The sequence below is a fragment of the Drosophila teissieri genome, chromosome 3L, assembly GCF_016746235.2.
Source record: "Drosophila teissieri strain GT53w chromosome 3L, Prin_Dtei_1.1, whole genome shotgun sequence".
Taxonomy (NCBI): Eukaryota; Metazoa; Arthropoda; class Insecta; order Diptera; family Drosophilidae; genus Drosophila; species Drosophila teissieri.
Window position 1 is genome coordinate 1,706,478 of NC_053031.1, and position 20,228 is coordinate 1,726,705.

At 48.2% G+C, this 20,228-nt stretch overlaps 4 protein-coding genes across 10 annotated transcripts in view; 2 read left to right on the plus strand and 2 right to left on the minus strand.

The window, feature by feature from the left end:
• LOC122616634 overlaps nucleotides 1–4,232 on the plus strand; it is a 42,663-nt gene extending 38,431 nt beyond the window's left edge. The window contains exons 3-4 of the mRNA XM_043792165.1: nucleotides 1,022–1,531; nucleotides 1,591–4,232. Of these exons, the coding sequence (XP_043648100.1) occupies nucleotides 1,022–1,531; nucleotides 1,591–3,644 (2,564 nt within the window). The 3' untranslated portion in view covers nucleotides 3,645–4,232. The remainder of the gene's footprint in view (nucleotides 1–1,021; nucleotides 1,532–1,590) is intronic.
• A 95-nt stretch (nucleotides 4,233–4,327) lies between these two features.
• Nucleotides 4,328–20,165, minus strand: LOC122618658 (protein draper). 7 transcript variants are annotated; one of them, XM_043795244.1, is made up of 13 exons: nucleotides 20,077–20,095; nucleotides 19,594–19,716; nucleotides 12,835–13,068; nucleotides 12,610–12,773; nucleotides 12,420–12,545; nucleotides 8,787–9,033; nucleotides 7,584–8,623; nucleotides 6,840–7,046; nucleotides 6,273–6,773; nucleotides 5,905–6,213; nucleotides 5,699–5,845; nucleotides 5,577–5,609; nucleotides 4,328–5,458 (listed from the first exon to the last, which is right to left on the minus strand). In XM_043795244.1, the coding sequence occupies exons 3-13, from the start codon at nucleotides 12,933–12,935 to the stop codon at nucleotides 5,202–5,204; spliced, it is 3,132 nt and encodes a 1,043-aa protein (XP_043651179.1). In that variant the 5' UTR covers nucleotides 12,936–13,068; nucleotides 19,594–19,716; nucleotides 20,077–20,095; the 3' UTR covers nucleotides 4,328–5,201. The 7 variants fall into 7 exon arrangements, with proteins under 7 accessions (XP_043651179.1, XP_043651180.1, XP_043651177.1 ...); XM_043795245.1 differs by having other exon boundaries at nucleotides 5,905–6,210; nucleotides 19,594–20,165; XM_043795242.1 differs by having other exon boundaries at nucleotides 19,594–20,165.
• On the minus strand, nucleotides 9,450–12,048 carry LOC122618659. Its single transcript, XM_043795250.1, has one exon. It carries the CDS (start codon nucleotides 11,827–11,829, stop codon nucleotides 9,550–9,552), a length of 2,280 nt encoding a protein of 759 aa, XP_043651185.1. The 5' UTR covers nucleotides 11,830–12,048; the 3' UTR covers nucleotides 9,450–9,549.
• LOC122618660 lies at nucleotides 13,232–14,459 on the plus strand. Its single transcript, XM_043795251.1, has one exon. It carries the CDS (start codon nucleotides 13,370–13,372, stop codon nucleotides 14,279–14,281), a length of 912 nt encoding a protein of 303 aa, XP_043651186.1. The 5' UTR covers nucleotides 13,232–13,369; the 3' UTR covers nucleotides 14,282–14,459.
• Nucleotides 20,166–20,228: the final 63 nt, after the last annotated feature.

Consider the following 20,228-nt stretch of genomic DNA (forward strand, 5'->3'; position numbering starts at 1 on the left):
CTTAGTTATGATCCGGAGTACCCTGCCAGCCGCGTAGGGATTACTCCATTTTCAAGGCGGTTCGTTGCGGGATATACGATACCAAGTTGATGGCGACTTAGCACTTTTAATCTCCATTCATTGCCATAACTGCCAGGTAACTTTAAGTGTTACATTAATACAAAATGGATCTAACATGCATTCCTCGTTTCCATCCGATTTACCACCCATAAATAGCTCGCATTCCAGATGGCCATGTTTCAATTTGTCATTATTCGCCAGCATGCAAGTGAAATTTCAATGGCCATCGTTTCAGATTGGTAAGAGTGTACCGGAGTCCACAAAGAACTTTTGTTTCTCCTTTCATTGAACGTTGTGCAAATGTGCTAATCGAAGGAGGGGGGGATATTTGGTATTTTTGAAATAGCGTCACGTTTCAACATTTTACTACTCACTTGTGGCACGTTGTTGCCATTGAGCATATCAGTTTGGAATTTTATTGGCCACGCTTCCCGCCTGCGTAGCTCCACTCCTCCATCTCATCCTCATCCTCATACTCATCCTCATACTCATCCTCATCTTCACCTTCGCCTCGGCCACTTGGAGCTCCGCTCACTGATCTTGGCCTTGATAGCCGCATATGAAGGCGGGAATGCCCCATGCCCCATTCCCCAATCCTCCGATCTTCTCCTTCCTCCATTCCCCACTCCAACCGACTCCTGACATTTATATTGCCAGATATTTTAAATATTCCCTGCTCCCCGCGTGGGAGTTGTCTTCCCCCTGGCCGGGACTTCAGGTGTCGTTATCGCGTCTCAATGGTCTTTACGACCAGCCGTTGGAGTGGGGAGATCTCGGACAGACTGCAGACCCACAGAAACACCCGCGGACCAGGTCACGTCATTTTTTCTGAATCCGCAGACTCTTTTGAGTGGAATTAGTGGATAGTTTGGTCTTTATAGGAAGTGAATGATGTTAAATTTTAATTAAGAATTTGAATTCCCATAACTTATAAAATTCACTTGGTTTCCGACATTCACAGCTGCCACATCCTTACCCACCTATCGTCAAAATGGCGACAACCTGTCTATCACCACTGCCCCACCTGCGGATGGACTGCCTCTGGGCTACCAGGAAGCTGGAACTATAGAGCTGCAGGCCCAGGAGAACGACTACGTGCTTGAGGAGTCCGCCCTGCGAGTGCCACTTTCCCCGCCGCCCAATTACTCACCCCACCCTCTGACGCCACCGCCCAGTTACACGGAGAGACCAAGATCAGTCCAGGAACACAGATCCCACTTCGCTGATGCAGTGCATCCAGCTGCCGCAGCACGTATTGTGGTAGTTCCGCCACCGGTAGCAACTACAGCAGCCAGCGAACTAGCAGCTCGCCAACAAGCCAGAAGGAGACGGCGACTCCGGGAGCTCCAGCAGCAGCAGCTGCGATTCGCCTCCAGCACAGATAGCTCCAGTAGCTCCGGATCCAGTTGCTCCGAGTTGGGTAGCTGCAGTGCCACCAGAAGGCAGCGTCGACGCAGGCGGGGATTAAGGGGTAAGTACACCATAATCCCCTTAAGCCATCATCATTACGAATACCATTTCCACTTGCAGATGCCTATTGTCCGGATCTCCTGAACGCGTGCTCCCTGATCCTCCAGCAGCCCGGCAGCAGCGACAGTTCCGTGGGCAACTTCACGGCCACGCCCCCGCCCCCGGTGCGAGCACCTGGTCACAGGGATCAGGAGGAGAGCTTCGAGTACAGCTCCGACTATGTGGAGATCGACGAGCTGCTGCCACTAGTCGCCGGCGGCAGAGCGAAGAGCACTCCGCAGCTGGCGATGGGTCAGAACCTGAGCCTGCGACGGCCGCGCATCTCATTGACCTGGGTGCTCCGAGAGCAGCAGCAGACGCAGCAGGCTCCACCATCGCAAACGCCCCCTTCCCCGCAGAAGGAGGCGCCCAAGGAGTCGGACAGCCAGGTGTTGGATCGCAAGGAGAACGAGGTCTTCCCGCCCAGAACAGAGCCCGTGCCCACACAGCTGGATGTCACCAAGAAGCGGTACCGCGTTAAGCAGCTACCAAGTGGTGGTGAGCCGCTCAATGGCTATGCCACCACGCCCACCGCCCACCAGGGCCCGCCCAACGGCCACCTGGCCAACCAGAAGTTTTTCAGCAACCAGAACCTGCTGGACGTGTCACGGAGCGGTCCCAGCAGTGCTCCAGTGGCCGCCGCCTCCACCAAAGAGCTGCTCTTCGTGTGCACACCCCAGCGGGGGCCCAGGAGCGATGGCCACAGCGAAGCCCTGCTCCTGGCCAGAAAGCGAAACGAGATCCGCAAGAAGCTGGCCTCCCGCCTGCAGCAGGCGAGATCCAGTGCCTCCCAGGCGGGAGAGGCCAGGGGATCGGTCACGGGAGCGGAGTCTGTGAAGTGCACCTCCTACTCGGAGCCCAGTTTGGTGGCTGCCTCGGAGGGCGGCGGAGTGGGGGGATCGAGCGGAGGAGCAGCTGCCCCCCAGCAGCAGCGGCGACATAGGCATCGCAAGCGGCGAGATCGCAATCGGGTGCAGAGATTTGGCTATGAGATTCAAAACGTGGACGAGTTTCTCTCCCGCTGCTCGCTGGCCACTCCCGGCAACATTCCCGTGGTTCTGGCCACAGCCAGCACCCTATACCAAACGAGACCAGGTGGCTACCAACTGGAGATCCCTCTGCCCCTGGGCATGGTGGTAAACGCGGTGTTCAAGAACCAGAACTGGCTGTATGTGCAAACGCCACACGCGGAGGAGGGCTATGTGGGCTATGCCTGCTGCCTGCCCCTGGGTATTCTGCCCCAGCAGGCGAGAGCGGGCTCCCGGAACACCCCCTGCTGGGAGTCCAATGCGGATGTCTTCCCCCGCCCGTGTGGCAACATGACGGACTCGGAGAAGGAGATCCGCCTGCGCGGTGGCACCCGATCCGACGGCGCCCGCACTCCACGCACCTCAAAGCCCACTGAAGATGTCCTTAAGCTCAGCACCACCACCATCAACAACAACAACAACCATAGCAACAATAACAACCAAACGAAGTGTGGAAGCACAACCAGCTCCTTGTACGGAGAGCAGCAGGTGGACAAGCTGTATCTGAGGGCAGCATCCAAGCCGCGCCTGGTGGAGAAGGCCTACGCCCAGTTGCGCTCCACTCGCCAGGTGGCTGCATCTGGTTCAGCTTCGGCCAAGAGTGGCGCTTCTCAGGATGAGTATGTGACCCTTCAGCCGAAGCCCGCCAAGAAGCAGCCGAGTGCCCAAACCCATCTGCACCAGTCGCAGCCAGCGGCGAGGCGGCTCTCCAACGTCTCCTACATCACCAACGGCCACAATGGCCAGCATCTGCATCCAAAGCTGGTTCCCCTGCCACCCTACGAGCACAAGCCGGCCAAGAGCCAGGCGGAGGCGGATGCCACTTTGAAGGCGCTGCGACGCCAGCAGGAGGTGGGCCAGCGGCAAACTCTAGTCGCCATCAACACGGACTACATCACGGAGAGCATCGCGGTGCACAAGGGCGAGATCGTCACGCTGTGCGAGTGCCGCGAGTCCAAGGATCAGCGCCAGTGGTTCTACGTGCGGACGCGGGACGGACGCGAGGGCTTCATTCCGGCCGAGGTGGCTGGGCATGGCTACCTGTAGACCTCTACCAACTGGTATGGGTCGCTTTGGGTCGTATAAAGGGGATTAGAAAGCTTAATGTAAACTATGGACATGTATCGTCATATTACCAATACTATATTCGCTATATCTAGAATATCTTGACCTTTAAGATTGTCTCACGATTACGAGTATGTGTTAACTTTATTCAAATTATCTCAATGTTTCAAATCATTACGGTTGGATCATTCATGAAAAATGTAACCGAATTTGTCCAAAGAGAACCTTCTCCCTTTTAAGCTGCCCAAAAGCACCCAACCTACCCACTTGCCCACCCCAAAAACAAGTCAAGTTCTACATTTAAATCAATACCCATCTTAAGCACTCATAGGCCACTCATTCCATTCGCGATCCTTAGTACGCTTTAGTTGTAAACTGTACTCGTGTCGGTGTCCGTAATTGAATACTTGTATCTGTGTATGTGTATGTGCGTGAGTGGGGATCCTTCGCAGGATCTTGTATTTATCTAGCCTAGCATTACGAGTAGTCTATGTAATAGAAACTTGCTTAAAGGAAATCAAAGAGGAAAGCGCAGACGGAAACTATTTATATGAATACTGTACTTGATGCTTCTACTAAATAACATTAACAGACATTTAAATAAATAACTAAAATCCATTGCGTGACTATTGACCTGGGGAAGTGGGTAGAAATGGAAATGCACATTTTTACATATTTGTATTATCATCTTTATTATCCTCGTTTCTCTCAAGATCGAATATGTGTATATGAAGATAACATAACGCTTTTCAGGGTATATTTATAAATGTGTTAACGTTGACACAATCATAATGTTCCAATATTTGACCTACTTTTTAAAATTTGATCTAGAATCTAATATGAGTTTTATACAATTTTGGCCAAATGTTTCCTTCTTACAAATCATTACATCAGCATTAAATTTGGATAACAATTAATTACAAATATTTTACGGCATTTAAAATAGTCTATCAATGCCTAATGTGATCTATATAAATGTATTGTTTATGCACTCTAAAAATAAGTATCTTATTAAAAATATAAATACCATATACTTATGCTATTGATATCAATCTGTATATGCATGGGTTCGATTTAAAATTATTGCAACCTCCGTTTCGAGTTTGCCTCACAGGCACTCCGCAATTTTACCAGGAAGAGGTGTTATAGGTACTTAATTTAATATGATCTCACTTAGGGAGTTAGACGCGTATATGGTAAATCGAATGAGCATAATTGTTAGTACATTTTAAGTCGAATGAAGAAGTCATTTACAAAAGTTAGGACCTTTGCTGGGTTGTAAAGCGCCCCTAAATAATAATTTACAATTGGTTGAGCTGACATGGCTTTGCTGCGCCAAAACACAAAAGACAATTACATATTGAATGCAAGACAAATGCTACGCTAGACAAAAATACATAACATCACGAACTGAAGTTCTAGGAAACAATTTAAACTAAAGTCGTTACGTACCAGTTGGGAAATTCTTGCCCTACATAGAAAAATTAAAATATAATGACTTAAAATCTAACCAGCGGGTGAAGTGACTGTTCCGGCTGCCTACTTGCGAAATTCCGGACTGGAACTGGGCGACGCCGTGGACACGTTGTCCACGTTGGTGTTCGTATTGTCGAAGCTCTCGTGCTGTGGCTCCGGCTCCGTGGGCGGGAGCGGTTTGTTCAGCAGCACAGTCATGTTCTTCACGTTGCTGGGCTTCTCCTCGTCCTGGTTAATGTTGAGCATGGCGTCGTTCATGCGGTGGTAGTGCGGCTTCTGCGAGGTGCTGGGGCGCGAGTAGTCCAGGTGATCATACTCATCTAGCGTATAAAATACAGACAATTACTTCATGTTTACCTTAAATGAGTCTTATAAACACTGGACATGAGTGAAGACGAACAGAGCACTACAAGGAATGGTTCTTTAACACTGGCTTACCCTCGGGAAATAAAATCTTGCTATAAATTTTCACTGATTCATGCCGTAATGTGTGCAAATGTGGAGTACATAGTTAGTTGTGAAGTTACTAAGCCTGAATATGTAAAAGTCTAGTGACTTACCGGGATCCTTGTAGCCCTCCTTGTGTTTGATCTCGTCGTAGACATGCTCCTCCTTCAGGGATTCATTGTACACAATCGGATTGGTCTGGTCCGCATTCAAGTTCTTCGTTAGCAGGTCGTGGTTGTAGTTGATCGAGTAGCTGCCTACTGTGGAGGCAATACATAATGAGACACTGACCCAAAAGGTTGTGCTTCAGAAATCTTACCCCTGCCACAGGCATTGGAGTCATCGCCGTACTCCGTGCTCATCGTGCTCCTCTGGTCAAAGTTGTTCATCTTGGAACGCATATTGTTGGGCAGAAGACGCGTGTCCGCCTGCATGCCGTACACGGGATTGTCGAAGTTGTGGTTGGGCGGCCAGCTTGGGGGATTCGTGTCATGTGTATAGTGCACATGGGCGATCTCCGTTTTTAGGTTGGAGACCCGTCGACGGTAGTAGAAGAATACGGCGAAGATTATGCAAGCAAACAAGGTCATCAGGACTAGGGTCAGTGCTACACTCGCCCGGCTCGCTGCTGATCAAAGTGGTAATGAATGAGTAAAGTTGATTAATGTATGTAATGTGATATCTTACAATCTTCGCTTTGGTCTGCAACACGTTGGGAGGCAATCAGATCTTCGCAGTTATCGCCGGTGTAGCCACTCCTGCACACACAGCCGTGGGCCGCATGGCACTGGAAGTTGGCCGACGGACAGGCGCATGTATTCATGCAGTGCTCGCCGTAGAAACCCTCCGGACACACCTCGTCACACCGGGTTCCCGCCCAGCCGGTCTCACAGATGCACATTCCGTCGGCCTTGCGGCACACCTTGTGGTGCACGCAGCGGCAGCGTTGGGCACATCCTTGTCCGTACGTGTCTGTGGGGCAGGACACGTTGCAGTTGGCACCTGTCCACCCTGGCAGGCACTGGCACTGGCCGGTCACGTGGTTGCACTCGCCGCCGTGCTCGCAGTTGCACTTGAGCATGCAGCGGGGTCCGTAGAGTCCGGCCGGACAAGGATGCTCGCAGGTGAGCCCTATGTAACCAGTGCGGCAGAGAATGCCACCTGTAATGTGATCGCAGCTCTTGTTGCCTGAAAAAAAGTGAACAGTGGTGGCTGCTTTACTTTGGCCCTCTCATCTTAACCACAATATCCTACCGTGGAGGATCTCCGGGCAGCGCTCCTTGCATTCCATGCCGTAGAACCCAGGAGGGCAAGGTTCCGCGCAGTCGGCACCAGTCCAACCGGGGGAGCAGATGCAGTTACCGGAATCGGGGTCGCAGGAGGAGTTATTCAGGCATCTGCAAACTTTATCACAATTTTCACCATAGTAACCGCTCCGACAGTTGGTCTCGCAATGAACGCCTTGGGTTGTTTGATCGTTGGGCATCAGACAAGGACAACAAATACCAGGAACACAAAGGTGCAGAACCAGAAAAGCAAATTAAATTAAGGAAATGAAACGTGGGCATGCAAAATAGATTCGAAAATGAAAGTAATGAGTTCAGTGTGCAGTAATTAGGTTACAAGATGCTACTGTTTAACGTGTTATAGGCAGACACCCTTCTTACACTTTCTGCGTTACAAAATTATAAGGATTCGACTGAAAACTGTATTGCCTATCTTAACTGTGCTAGAATCTTTTGGTTAAGAAACGAAAACAAGCTTAAAGGAGTTGCTAAACTACTATAAAGATGCGTACTGTAGAGTGGTTAGCAAATCATGCGAGCTTCACAGTTTAGAAGTTTGTCTCTGAAGTACTCAAAAAAGAACAGGACTAATCCTATCCCAGTTAACTATCAATTACGCCATAATCCTAAGATTTCGGATCGAAGAAACTTATCAGTGAACTATGAAATGATGAGGTGAGTTCAATGAGGTATATAGAAATCCCGCTAGTACCTCCCCAATCCTGCTTGCACACGCATCTTCCGTTGGTGGAGTCGCAGGCCAGGCTGTTGTTGAAGTCGCACTGGCACTTCTGGGCGCACTCGTGTCCGAATTTACCGGTGTCGCACTTCCGCTCGCACCGCTCGCCCGTCCAGCCGGCGGCACAGGTGCAGCTTCCGTTCTGCGGATTGCAGGCAGCGTTGTTCTGGCAGTCGCACACCTTGGCGCAGTCCTGTCCGAAGTGGTTCAGATCACACGGCCGGTCGCACTTGATGTTCTTCCATCCCGCCGTGCACAAGCACTGGCCCGTCTCCGGCTCGCACTTGGCTCCGTTCTGGCAGTCGCAGCGCAGGGCGCAGTCCTGACCGAATGTGCCCGGGGCACAGCTCTCCTCGCAGGTGGGTCCGCGCCAGCCCGGCGCACACAGGCACGTACCATTGACCGGCGAGCACTTGGCTCCGTTCTTGCAGTTGCAGGTCAGCTCGCAGTTCGGGCCGTAGCGCAGGAAGGTGCAGGGTCTTGTGCACTGAGCACTGCTCCATCCGATGCTGCACTGGCACTTCCCCGACTCCGGGTGACACAGGTCCGTGTGCTCCATGTCACACTCGCAGGTGTGGTTACAGTCCACTCCGTACTTGTCCGCCTCGCAGATCCGCTCAGCGCACTTGGCACCCGTCCAGCCAGGATTGCAGATGCATGTTCCGTTGGATCGATCGCACATGGCATCGTTTGCGCAGTCGCAGGTCATGCTGCAGTTGAATCCGTACGTGTTCAGCTGACACTCGTCGAAGCAGCGTTCCCCGCGATATCCGGGCGGACACTCGCACTGGCCGGTGATGTGGTGGCAGGGCGCTCCCTTGTAGCACTCGCAGCTCTCTTGGCATCCCGCGCCGTAGCTGCCCACCGGGCACTTGTTCGCACACACGTCGCCCGTCCAGCCCGGATTGCACATGCAAGCCCCGGTCTCCGGCTGGCACTTTCCGTCGTTCTGGCAGGGACAGTCCTGCTGGCACTGGGCGCCATGCTTCCCGTCCGGACAGCGCATATCGCATCTAGTTGGAGCGGATGATTAGTATGGGTTTTGCGTTGGAGCAGGAGTAAAATGAACCGTAAAATGCGTACGGCTTAAAATCACAGCCACGAAAAATATGCACTGCATTCTACGTTTCATTTTGCCTGATCCTCGGCCAGAAGTTGATGCCATCGTCCACTTACAGGGGACCCGTGAAGCCAGGCGCACACTGGCATTCGCCGGACACGTGGTGGCACTTGCCGCCGTTCTCGCATCGGCACTTCTCGAAGCAGTTGGCCCCGAAGAAGCCCTCCGGACAGGTGTCCGCACAGCGGTCTCCGGTGTAGCCCTTGGCGCACTCGCAGTCGCCTGAAAAGGGCTCACACACCGCGTTGTTCAGGCAGTCGCACTGCATCGAGCAGTTCCTGCCGTACCAGCCGGGTGGGCAATCTACCGAAGATGGACACAAACTTGGTTAGCTGCGGTTACGGATCACAGGGTACGGGTTCGACAGTTAGTTGCTGTTTGTTTTCTTGCTTTTGCCTTTTGCTTGCTAGCCACGAGAAGCCCAGGAGCCGGACGAAGTTCCGCTCCCGGATGCTCCCGCTTTGGTGGAGGGAATTAGTGACCGAAAGCCTGCTTGCACCTGGATAACTGAGCCGGAGTGAGCTGCATGGTTGTGTGAGACAGTGGAGTGTAGGTGTGGGTGGTCGGAGTTAGATTTGGGGTCATGGTGGCAAATTAAAAGGACAAACAAACAAAAGCTACAAAGCAACGTAAAGCTGAAGTACAACTACAGAGACACTACGTGCAGATCTTTGGTAGTCCAAAGATAGAATGCCCTTGCAGAGGCCATACACTACATATACTATTTGAATATTCTGGTTTTTAATAGGTTAATCATTGTCTTCTTGTCTATTGTTAAAACATTCAATTTGGATGAGAATACAAATGACCGCGAACAGATTAGTAATCCATTCGCCTTTCTTTCATGAAGTAGGAGTGCCTGTTGCTCGGCCCCGGCAGCAAAACGTGGGCTCGGAACTCCTCCATGTTGAATTCGTTGGGTGTGTAGACAAAAGGTTCCTTGATCACCGACACTGAACTCACTTTCTTCACCAGCTCTTCGACTGGAGAGTCGTCCTTCGTCACTTTTTTCGTGATGCCGAGCACCTTCCAAATATCGTACTCCGACTCCTCCGCCACCAGAGACTGTGCCCGGAGGCTTCGGACACTTGGCGTTGGGGTCGGGCAGTACGGCAAGCACTCCTTCTTCTTCGCCATGTCGTTTTCTACCTTCTGCACCATCGGATGCTTCAGCGTCTTGGCAAACTCCAACACATCGGCGATGCTGGGGAAGCGCTTCGTATCGGTGACGAAGCTGTTTTCGCCATAGATGTTTCGCCTGACTGCCACGTTTGCCTCAAACTCTTCTTTCTCGTCCAAGTCGCAGTCGCGACAGTCAAAATGGGTAACATGCTTGTTAACGGCCAGGGCACATATAAGTCGTATGCCCAGCTTCGAGCCTAAAGGAATGGCCACCATTTTCAGCCGACGAAGTGGTTCGTGATGACGCAGAAGATAGCCTAGTTGGTCCACAACAATCCGAGGATTCGCCTCGATACCGGACACATCAAGCTCCTCCACGTGCTCGGTGTCCCTGATGCCGTTGCACAAGATGGACAGAGATTCCCCGCTCAACTTGTTGTGGGCCAAGCCCAAATACTCCAGTCTGGAGAGGTTCGTTCGCTGCAGTGCCTCGCCGATGGCCGACATGGCCCGCGTATCCAGTCGATTGTACTCCAGCTCTAGGGACTTCAGCATGCAAAGCCGCTCCACCAGAGTTCCCAACTCGGGGCCACAGTCGTCAGTCATCTGGTTGTACCCAAAGTCCACCACCTCGAGCAAGGGCAACGTGCGCAGCGCGCGGCACACGGTGTATAGCTTGAAGTTACTCAGTCGGCTGTTTCGAAACCGGAAGATCTGCAGCTGCTGCAGTGCCACCAACCCTCTAGCCAGACGAACCATGTCCTTGACCGAAAAGAGCACGTTCCGCTCGTGGTACTGCCTACCCAAAGCCGGACCAAGGAACTCCAGGTTCAACGATACCAGGTTGACAAAGTGGCGCAGAAAGCTTAGATCGATGTGGGTGCAGTCCTCCTCCGGATACTTCACTTGTTGTAGATGCGCCAGATACCTCTGCTTGTTGCGTTTGTCCAAAACCCTGTCATCGCCGTCGTCCGGTTCCGGCTCTACGCGGATATCGAAGACGCCTTTTATTCGCTGCCTTCGTTTCTTTTTCTTTTTGGGTTCTGGCTCCTTGGGCTTCCGCATCGCGGACCGACGTCGCCTGCGCTCCTCGTGCTCCGCATCCCTGGCCGCCTTGAGATCCCGCAATCGTTGGCGGGCGACGTTCCGCTCGTGTCGACGTTTGCGACGCTCGTTGTCGGAGTCATCTTCATCGCCGGAAAAGTTTATCTTAATTTCTGTGTTGAATCCAATAGCCTTTTTCTGTGCACGCGTGGTGGAACCTGCCTCCTCCTCTTCTTCCTCCCCCTCCTCCTCGACGTCTTCGGGGGTCATTGGCTCGTCACTGGAAATTTCCAAGCTACCAGACTCCTCGGAGGATATATCCGGCTCCAAATCGTTTTCCCCACGTTCTGCTTTCCGGAAGGCATACTCCGACTGCGGTTGCAGGTGCCGAATGTCCATGGAGCGCACGTGATCCTTTATCAGCGCGGCCAGTTCGGTCATCTCTTGCTCTGGCCAAAGGGCGGCCGGACAGGCCTCCACCAGCTCCACGTACTTCAAGCTCAGTCCCTTGCCGCGCCAGTCGTAATCCTGCAAACTCTTCAGTGCAAGGCATGTCTCGGAACTCTTAGCTAGGACCACCCGCCTCCAGAAGCTGGCATCCTCCACGAAGTAGCACTCGCGCAGGGGCAGATCCACATCGAGTGAGTCGTAGTGGACGCGCATCTTTCGCGGATCTTGGCGCACGGCGTCGGGCACGTCGGCATTTCCACGTTTAGCCATCTGTCGGACGCACAGCTCCGCCAAAGTGGGCACTTGGTCGGCATCATTAAACGCCTCTGCGAAGGTCTCTCGATTACGCTCCGAGAGTAAATTCCGATTGGCGGTCAGGGGCGACTTGTAAAGCTCGTACACGGCCAGCAGGACCGGGTCATTCGGTATACTTAAGCTGTTGATGTTCGGCAGCGGCAGGTAATCTGTGTCCTCATCCTCCATCCTACGTTCCAAGATGTGGGTGTTAGCGTGGTGTAGATCTTTTTATGGTTTTATATTTTTACTTTTTTTTTGTTTGTATGAAGTATTTGTTTGACTTTTAATGTGTTGTCATATTGGGAGATTATGTATATTCTTTTTGCTTAGTTAGATCATTGATAACGAAATACATTTCTTCTTCTTTTTGTAGGTCTGAGAATCAAATAGCTTCTAATTCTGACCTGTACAGTCGGTGTTCCTAATTATTATCTCTTTTTGCGTTTTACAATAGTCTGCAAATACTTTTAGGAATAAAACCTACAGTCGAGCAGCAGAACAATACAGCCTACAGTAAATTTGTAATCTTTGCAAGGGCATTTAGAACGACAAAGCTTCAAAGCTGCTTATGTGATTAAACAAGCTCTTATCAACGGGGTTCGGCTCATCACAGGCAGTCCGAGAATATCTTAAAGTTGCAGTTTAAAAATATATAAGCCCCGGATTGTAGGATGAGCCGCACCCTAGGAACACCCAAGGCGATTCATTGTACAAATTACGTAAAGAACACAAAACACTTAGGGGCAAGAAACGAATAGCTTAAGGAGTCAACGAACTTATATCGCAGGCCGGTCCTCCGTAACCATGATCGCACTTGCACTTCTCCGGGGAGATGCATCTTCCGTGCTGGCAGGGTTCCGAGCAATGCGGCACGCATTCTCCTGCGCTTGCGATGTAGCCATCTAAAAGTGGTTAACAGAGGTGAGATGTTAAGTAAAGTCAAACATCCAGAAATGCCCAACTCACCACAACAATCCCTTACAATGCGATTCTTCGCAATCGTCTTGGTTTTGTTGACCACTCGGTGTTTAATGCGATAGGTGGAGCACCTTGGCGGGAATGTGACGCACCAGGTGGAGCCGCGCTCCTGGTACGATTGCAGTTCTGTGTAGACAACGTCTACGTTGTACCTAAAGGTAGAATTACTCATTAGTTTAGTTACTAGTTGGTCGTAATCAGAGACAAGCTTACAGTTCCCTTCTTTTGCAGATATTGGGTCCATCCAGATCTTTAAGATCCGCCTGAGCCAGTACCAGCTGGGCCAGGCAGGCGATGAGGATTACCCGCAGCATGGTGGCAGTGGTTTCCAGGTCCTGGAATGAGTTTCTCGTACTGATGCAGCTTCACTGGCGAATTACATTGAACTGATAATCGCAGTAAGTTTTAACTATGGGATGACTCAAGCCGCGATTAAACCAAAGGCAACTGCAAGAACAAAGGGAGAATGAATTTAATGAGATCAGGCTTTCTTTGTATGATATTATATATTTATGTATAGGGATGCATGTGTTTATCTATCTAAATTAATAAATACATATTTCTGAACTAGATTTAAATTTCCCGCTAGATCCTAGTGGGCTCTGAGTTTATGACGTAAAGTTATAAATGTAGAAAATTTCCAACACAGCCAGAAATTGAAAGCTGCTCAATAAGTAACTGGGAAACAATATCCCCAAAGGGTCCAGGAACCCAAGTATTCTAAAACTCAAGAACCCAACAGGAGACGATGCACAAGCAAAATTTGCCCTTCAATGGCGGCCCGGGAGGATTCGGAGCCAGTGCCTTCAACTTTAATGCCCCGCAGTTCGGCGACGGCGCTGGTTTCGCCGAGGGTCTCAACGGGATGCCGTTTCTGGGTAAGACGCCCACCACACCGCTGATGCGCTCCATTAGCCGCCAGCGCCTGCTGGTCGATGGGGCTGGTCTAGACTCGCTGCCGCCACCTCTTCCTGCGATGGCCCAGCACATCCTGAGTGGAGGCGCAGTGGGACGTGGCCAACGCTTCCCAGTACCGCCCATCTCTACTTACTATGGGCACTACGAGGGCGAGCTTCCAACGTCATCGATGCCCAAGCTAAAGGACACATCCTTCAGCTTGAATCAGACCCAGAGGCAGGAGATAAATACACCGTGTCAAGACACCGGCTTGATTTCGGACACCGACTCCGAGAGTGACCTATGCAGCAAGCAGAAGAGCGCAGAGTTGCCGGAATCCCGCTGGCGGCGTGCCTACGACTGCATAATGGACTCTCTGCCGGAGCAGCGGCGCCAACGCCTGGAGGTGATGATCACGCGCTGTGGACAGTCGGCCATCGCCAAGCATCTGCTGGTGCTGCTGCAACTGCTGGCCCTGATGGTGGTTGTGGGCTTCCGCCAGGTCACCCGATTCGGATCGCTCTGCGGCGGCGTTCGCTATCCCATGGGTCGCGCCAAATTCCAGTTGCGCAGCAACCTGCGCCAGATGCTATGGCGGCTGGCCAATGCCAAGGGCAATGACACCTTGCTCTTTCTCATCGTGGTGCTGGTGACGCCCTGGCTGTTCCTCCTCAGCTTGGTGGGCTTCGCCATATCCTTCTTCTTTTCCATGAGAACCGGCGTGGCGGAGGGAGTTCGTCAGCTGCGCCGGCGCGTATTTTAGACCATTGGCGGGCAGAAAAGGGTGGAGCTCCAGCGCTCCAAACCATCAGACAGACTTCACACAAGGACACGAGAGCAGCGCATTCCACAGAATCACACCAGACACACCGCAAGAAGAAACCACCTGAACATGAACTATATTTTGTGTTGCAGCAACGAAATAGAACTCAAGAAACGTATTGGTTTTTTTGGGATCAGCTTGGGTTTATAATATATGAACATTTTCATTCTGGAGGATTGCAATCTGTTCAAAAGGTGTTTAATATCAGACCATCTGTTGATGTGTGAACTGATTAATAAATAGCAAATGTATCTATTTGTTTACAACTTAATCCGCTCGCTGGCCACTTGCTCGCCACTCATCAATCCCATTTGTTGTGTGTATTATTATTGCCATTTATTATTTATTCTGCACGATAAATATGGATGTGAACAAATCAAAACGAAAACATTTCCGCCGCTCATGGGGCAGAACCACAGATTGAGGGCCATTGTTGGTCATGCTCTCTGTAATTTCACTTTCAATTGCATCCCGCCAGCTAAGAGCCCCATTTATAGTATATTATATGAATCACTGGCTACAGACAGCCACATCCAAGTTCCACGGCGTATGAAAAGCGGACAGTAACTCAGGGAAACCCAGGAGAACCTCCTCCAGTTTCCATTCAATGCCCCAGGGCATACTTCCTAAGTATCCAGAGGTCGCCTATGGGATTTCTCGAATTTCAACCCAACATGGGGGTAAAAGATATTGAGAACTTGTCCATAAATTGTGTCAAGTCTACGTGTGAACTGGGCCAAGTAATGTCAGAGCGTGGTATACAATTACCAGTGACCCAACAAGAATGGATTGCATAAACATGGATCGCTATCTGTAAAATTACCCAGGCCGAACCACTTGCAATTAATGCCACAACAGTTTTTCAGGAAATAAAGATCCACTTTTAATACCAAACATTAGGTTCACATTCGTATAATATTAATGAAAGTCGCGGACAAAAGAGAGCTCTTTCTTTCACTACTTGGTTATTAGGAACTGACATGAAGCACGGGCCAGCTATGTCTGGTCAGTTGGAAAGTACCTACAATTAACGTGGGGATTGTCGTGATCCACAATCTGTGTTTATATTGCAAAGATAATTGCTGCCTTCATTTCTAGCCGGCGAAAAATCTGATTCACTTAATCGCACGGCAGGTGCTCCCCTAACTCATCAACCCAATTGTCAAGGCCGCCATTAGCCAGAAATCGCGTGATGAACTGCCGAAAGTATTCAAGTGGCGCCAAATCTATTACAGCCGAGAAATTGTTTGAAACGGCGTGTTTGTAGAACGATAATGTTTTAAAGACTTTCGGGAATGAATTCGTTGTTTAGATACTACCTCCCGAAGTAGTACGATAATTAACATCTGTGGCGATATAACTTAAAGTAGACAGAGATAAACTCTTGGCAGCCCCTCGACTTTGCTCACGAGATTACAAGTGATAACGCCGGGCGATAAGAACAGCCCAGGCATTCACCCTCCATCCCAACAGCGATTCGGCTCACTGATATTTTTTCATTTGTAGGTGACTAATTCAGTCTCTCTATAAATATATAAATCCACGGAACGGAAGGTGCGTAATCCGGTCATGGACAACGACTAATAGAATAATCCCAAACTATCTCGTAACATCATACAATTTACCATGGACAACAAATCGTGCGAATCAAAGAATATGGTTTAATTTGCTTTGGCGTTTGAGTGATATATATTTAAGCCATTAAGTCCGCTAGGAAAGATTAGAAAGATTAGTAAGTCTACAAGGTTTTTAAAACTAAGTATAAACCTTTGGAATCAAAAATGTTAACCATAAACTAGGGTGCTGCATTAACCCATCGCCATTACTTTTCATTTTGCCACTTAGGAAGCAAATAAACTTGTATCTTCGCTGCCGCATAAATCATATTAAAATGCGAAAGGCACTCTTATTATGTGGACTGCCACGAGAAAACAAGTTTACATTCGCAATTTACTTATTTGTTTACACGTCTGATTGCTGTTTTAATGAGCTAAATGAAAATGTCGTGGATGAGTCACCTTAGGTTAAACAATGCTAGCCTATAGTCTATAAACTATATGGATCTGTTAGTTGTATAATAGGCGAGTGTGCGAGATTTTTCAATGGAAAACGTGTTCGGCACAGTTTGTTTTATCGAGTATCGAATCCATTCATCATTCATAGATGCCGCATGAACAGCATGTGTTTTGATGCTGAGTCACTCGGATTTCATTCATAAAAATCTGGTCAGAACTTCGAGTCAACCTACCCCTCAATTCGCAGGTTTGTATTTCCGCCCTTACCCAACGTGTGTGTAATTGTGGCACACCTCATGTTTGCTGCAAAAATTTATCTTGCTCCTATCTGTGCCCAGTATTGGACAAACATAAGCCCGATGAGACATAGTGATTGTGACTCTTAATCGCAAAGGGCTTGCTAAGAGTTGTGGAAGTTCCAAATAAGGGTCATAAAATGTTAGCACTTGTATTAGGACCTTGGCAAATAAGTTAGGAGCCCATTTCCGCTGACACTCTGTCTACGTGCCCTGGTGCCTTTTAAGTGTTTGGAAAGTATATGTACTCATATATGACTAATTCCTTCAATTTCGATGAAGGCGAACGAAAGAAACTACACTCAAGTGGATCGTGCAAACTAAAAGCTGCGGAAAACATCGGACTGAGGAAAAAGCTTTGTTGATCAGAAATCCATGAGATTCGTCTATTTCTCGCAGTTAGAATGCTATTTTTTAACGTAAGAGCAAATGTAAATCGACTTGAAAGCAATTCCTATTTTCGTACCAATTCAACATCCATATTAAAAAAACTGATCTAAGAATAGGTAATACATTCTTCAAGTTGTGTGTATATTTTTGATTCCAATTCCTATGTAACTGCAAACTACGTATGTAGACATCTGAATTCGGTTTGGGTTTTATTAATCTTATGCATAAGGAGGAAAATGAGCCAGATATTCTTCAACTTTATGTACTGCGCACTTGAGACTAAACAAAGATTGTCGCTTCCCGCTCCATAAAAACAGAAATATTCTACATATTATATATGAAAGGGGCCTTCACTTGAGCTGTACTTTGGATAGCGAAATCAAAGTCGAATTTACTGAATCCACATCTCCAATAACCGCAACGCATATGTTTTACGTTCAGTTGGCAATTTAACGCCTTGGCGAGCCGATAAAACACATTTGCCATAAACAATTGTACCAATAACAAACGTTTTCAATGGCAAGAAATTGATTTGGTATGAAAACAAGTTGTTCTGGCTAATGATGAATTTTTAGAAAAATATTCTAGGGACTTACAGTTGTTTACTACTTTAATACTAGGCCAATCAAAACATTCAGTGAACAGCCTAATGAAAGCGAAGAGACAGTAAGTTCCGTAAAAGATTTTGGGATGGCAGTTAGCTGTCATAATGAAGTATAAAGGCTAATAATATATAAACACGTCAGTCGCACGGACAGTGATTTCAGCTGTTTCACATTCATTTCACATCACAGGTGAACCCACACTCAACACCTCAGACTCTATTGGCCAATTAGCGGGCGAAGCTCCGATTTCTAGCCCGAATTCGGAAAGAGCTAGAAGCTCCACGGTTGATTCAGAGAATAGAACGGATTGCAGCTGAAAACCAAGAAAACATGTGTACAATGTTCTAGTGGAAAGGCACCCACACCTTGCAATGCAGACAGACGAGCAAGAATTTAGCATATTCATCATCAGCAAAAGCAAACTGCACTCGCAACAATACGGAGAAAGCAAAAGAAAATGTTGGATAATGCAATCCCAAAGCAAAAAGATAGACGACAGAGACTGTCGTAATCATAAGGGGAAAACGAACATCCCGGCCGATGGGTTGCTCTTTAACCACTGCCATTGGACAAGAAACCCCAGCCACTCCCTGCCACTTCACCCAGCATTATCAATAAAGCTGAGTAATCATGGCGGCGACAAAGCCAGGCTCCATAAAGGAACCTGAACAGACATTTTAACATGCATGATAGATATGATATGATATGATATGAGGGTGGGGAGAGCACACCTCTTAGTGCCGTTTCAGCTTTTAATTTTGCAATGGCTCGTGGGGACTTCTCGCTGTGCATTGCATTTTGAAGCTGAAGTCCTAAGCAGTCGTCATTGTTCATTAAATCACGTATGACAATAAAAATCAAGTTCCATTGTCAGTGTCAGAAATATAAGGCTGAGCTGCAAATCGCTTCGTTAAGGAAACTGTGTGAAAATTAAAAATGCTTTATATGGAAAATATGATCGCATTTTATTTTTAATTAATTTTATAACTTCTTTACAAGCCCTCTATCGTATTTGATATTGCACGAAAGAGGTACGAAGGTTTTCAAATCTTAATTTGTGGGTTTCCCCATATTTGAAAGTGAAAGAAAATGTCGGGGATCTGATAACCTAATCAGCATTTATTAACAAGCACATGCAATACAATTTTTGCAATATGCAATATATTAAATGATCAATCAAATTCATTCGAACTATATACATACATATATGCATCCATACACACATATGTATTGCCTTTTTCGAAAACATTGAATTCCTGTGAAGGCAGCGTAGTAGTGAAAACCCAAAACGTACAGAACCATTAGTTTGCCTTACAGATGCTCGACTGTATTTCATTGTGGATCTCATCTGGAAAGAACTGCAGCTGTGTGCGTTGGTTAGGCTATTCGGATATGTGTATGTTTATGCTGGCTGAGTTTTCATTTGATCCGCTGCGTCGTTGTTGTTGTTGCGACTCTGACAGCTGGAAGCTTCCGCAGCAATCTGGAAACTGGAAAGAATCCAGAAGATGCGGGTTTCCAGGGAGGGAGGTGGTGCGCAGGGGGTCGATGAAAGAGAATTTTGCCAATTTGATGAGATTGCCCCGCATGACAGATAAAAAGATACATGCATGAGATACAAAGAAGAAGAAGACGAAAGCGCGAAACCAAAGCCAAAGAAAGGCCATTAAATTGTGCGAAAGAGAAACCAGAACAGGTTTAACTGTTCTTGGTGTGCGCCAATAAAAGCGCTAATTGACACGCACACAAGTGCACTACTGCGGCCATAAACAAACCGCTGGAAAGGGAAAGAGAGGAGGAAGGGAAAGGGAGCGGACAAAGCTAACTGGAACTTTCGTAAATCCAGGGAAAAATGACACATTTAACAAACAAAAACTCTTTTTCTTAGCACAATAACAAAGACTGAAGACTGATATATAACAGCCATGATTGGGGTTAAAACTCACCTTGGCAAGAAGTACGGTGTAAACTGGTTTTCGGTTCTCACTCAAAACAAACCAAGAATGCACTCGCAATCGAATTCCACTCAATTTAAATTTACACGTTTACGAAATTCTGGCCATTCAAATCTGGAGAGGATTTGTATTTTTAAATGCTTACAACACCTTACACATTTATAGCTATATATGTATGTAGATTTGCTATTGTTTTTACTTTCTCACTATCCACAAAACACGTTTTCGTTGTCGCAACTCTTTATTTTGGCACACTACTCGCAACTAAGCTGATTTAGCAATTAAAATACAACCTCTTTGAATAAAAACAATTATTTTCCGTGCACTCCACCAACGACAAGAACAAAAACAACGAGCGCGACGCACAACAACGCAATTCTTTAATGCACTTAAGTATTTTCGTCGCTCAATTGGAGCTCGTTTCGTTTCCGTAAGCACCGCAATTACTATTTACTTTATTTTATATTTACGTACGCACACAACCGCACAGAGCAGGAATTTATTTCATTTATTTAAAATTGAGCAAAAGCGGACAACCGATTCACTTAGCTGCACTCGCCAGTGTGACCGTTTCGCGAATGTTGGATAAGCTAGTGGTGTGGCCTTAACGCAGCACCCGTGAAATA

Coding starts and splice junctions, on each gene's coding strand:
- LOC122618660 (XM_043795251.1), top strand. CDS start 13,370: ATGCACAAGCAAAATTTGCCCTTCAATGGCGGCCCGGGAGGATTCGGA.
- LOC122618658 (XM_043795242.1), bottom strand. CDS start 12,935: ATGCTGCGGGTAATCCTCATCGCCTGCCTGGCCCAGCTGGTACTGGCT. Junction 12,546..12,609: donor CATTGTAAGGGATTGTTGTG/GTGAGTTGGGCA, acceptor AACCACTTTTAG/ATGGCTACATCGCAAGCGCA. Junction 8,624..8,786: donor CCTGGCTTCACGGGTCCCCT/GTAAGTGGACGA, acceptor CGCTCCAACTAG/ATGCGATATGCGCTGTCCGG.
- LOC122618659 (XM_043795250.1), bottom strand. CDS start 11,829: ATGGAGGATGAGGACACAGATTACCTGCCGCTGCCGAACATCAACAGC.